The sequence below is a fragment of the Pterocles gutturalis genome, unplaced genomic scaffold, assembly GCF_000699245.1.
Source record: "Pterocles gutturalis isolate BGI_N339 unplaced genomic scaffold, ASM69924v1 scaffold25636, whole genome shotgun sequence".
Classification (NCBI taxonomy): domain Eukaryota; kingdom Metazoa; phylum Chordata; class Aves; order Pterocliformes; family Pteroclidae; genus Pterocles; species Pterocles gutturalis.
The window spans coordinates 2,530-4,327 of NW_010101131.1; the positions used below are offsets into that span (position 1 = coordinate 2,530).

A 1,798-nucleotide genomic window follows, 5' to 3' on the forward strand; every position below is an offset into this window, starting at 1 on the left:
GCCAGTGCCGGCGTTCCTCGGCGGCGCTGCCGTCTCTCCCCACAGCCGGGGCTCCTGGAGCCCACGTCGTGTCTGATCCGAGTGTCCAAGAGCGCACCCACCCTGGGGATCGCCATCGAGGGTGGAGCCAACACGCGGCAGCCACTGCCCCGCATCGTCACCATCCAGGTAGGGCGGGCTGAGAACGGGAAGAACTCAGTGCACATCCCAAACTTTTCCCTGGACGTCAGGAAAGCCCCTCAGCTGCAGACAGAGTGTGGTGGCAGCCCTGCCCCAGGGGGGATTTTGGAGATGGGCTTTCCCCCTCCATAGCCCTGCATCTCCATGGACATCAGAGGCATCATTCTGCTGTGGGCCGGGGTGGCTGAGGATTATAGTTCGTGTCCCATGGATGATCCCAGACCATAAAGCATGTCCTGGGAGCCAAGGATTTGCTGCAGACATTTTGGAGGGGGTCTGGGCAGCCCTGCAAGCCTGGCTGGTGTCTCCAAATGTCTGGAAAGTCCCTTTTTCTGCTCAGATAGAGGATTGGGGAAGGGGAATGGTGGATGATAGCTGGGGAATTGAGCCCTCAGGAGCTATCTGCCTGCACCCTTTCCTCTGCTGTTTACTTGGGGCAAAATTCAAATAATTTACAGCAAAAGAAAGGCAGAGCTGACTGCACCTCAGTTATTCTTGGCCATCCCTGCTGGCACTACACCATCAGCTGAGAGCAGGCAGGAGGGAAGCCAAATTCACCTCTTTCCAAAATGTGAAATATTTCCCGTTTTCCCAAAACCGCCTGTATTTCGGTCCTGGGTTGAGGGGGTGGGAACAGGAGCTGACCACCTCTCTCCCACAGCGCGGAGGCTCGGCACACAACTGCGGGAAGCTGAAGGTGGGCCACGTCATTTTGGAAGTGAACGGCACGGGGCTACGAGGCAAAGAGCATCGGGAAGCCGCCCGTATCATCGCTGAAGCCTTTAAGTTGAAGGAGAAGGACTACATTGATTTCTTGGTCACAGAATTCAACGTCGCCCTTTAGGAACCTGAATGGGTTTTGGGTGGGATGGGGAGCACCCGAACGGGGATGAAAGGCAGCACCGAGGTGTGAAAGCAGCATCCCATCTCACACAGCCCTCGCCCGCTGCACCACCCGCACATGCAGACACCCCCATCTTGTCCCCAAATGTCCCCTTGCCCCCCGCAGAACCCCACTGCCTGGGTAGGGCAGGCTGAGAACGGGCAGAAATCAATGCACATCCCTAAAAATCTCCATCCCTGACCTCTCTGGGGTGGGGGAGGCTGCCCTTTGGGGACACCCTCGGCCAGCTTGGGGAGCGAGGTGGGAGGACAGTGGAGGTCTGGGTGTCCCCACTGTCATTTGAGTGCCACACGCAGAGTAAGGTGAGGCTGGGGGATTTTTCGGCAGGTCGCTGCTCTCTTGGGTGCTCGCCCTGGTACCCAGGTGGGTGGCGTGGGATGCAGGTGGGGATGCTGAGAGAGCAACTGGAGGCCTTGTAAATTGCTGGCAATGTCGTCGTATTTATATATACAGAGCTTGTGCTTTTAATTTTTCAATAAATCTATCAGGTTAGAAAAAGGCTGGGTTTGGGGGGGCGTCTTTGGGTCTGGGACATGGGGGATAGGGAGGTGAGGGGCAGGGGTGCCTGCGGGGTGCTCCAGCACTGGGGGGATGGGTGGGGGTGTTGTGGCGATGGGCATCATGGCTGGGCAAAACTGCCCCTGCCCCATCCCCTACCAGGGCCATCCCCAGGAATGGGATGGGAATGGGGATTGAGATGGGGGTGGGCATGGA

General features: G+C 57.9%; 1 protein-coding gene across 1 annotated transcript in view; it reads left to right on the forward strand.

Annotated features, from left to right (window-relative positions):
• The window catches only part of LOC104468346 (whirlin-like), a 3,578-nt gene extending 2,523 nt beyond the window's left edge, over positions 1-1,055 (forward strand). The window contains exons 3-4 of the mRNA XM_010082445.1: positions 46-168; positions 842-1,055. Of these exons, the coding sequence (XP_010080747.1) occupies positions 46-168; positions 842-1,024 (306 nt within the window). The 3' untranslated portion in view covers positions 1,025-1,055. The remainder of the gene's footprint in view (positions 1-45; positions 169-841) is intronic.
• Positions 1,056-1,798: the final 743 nt, after the last annotated feature.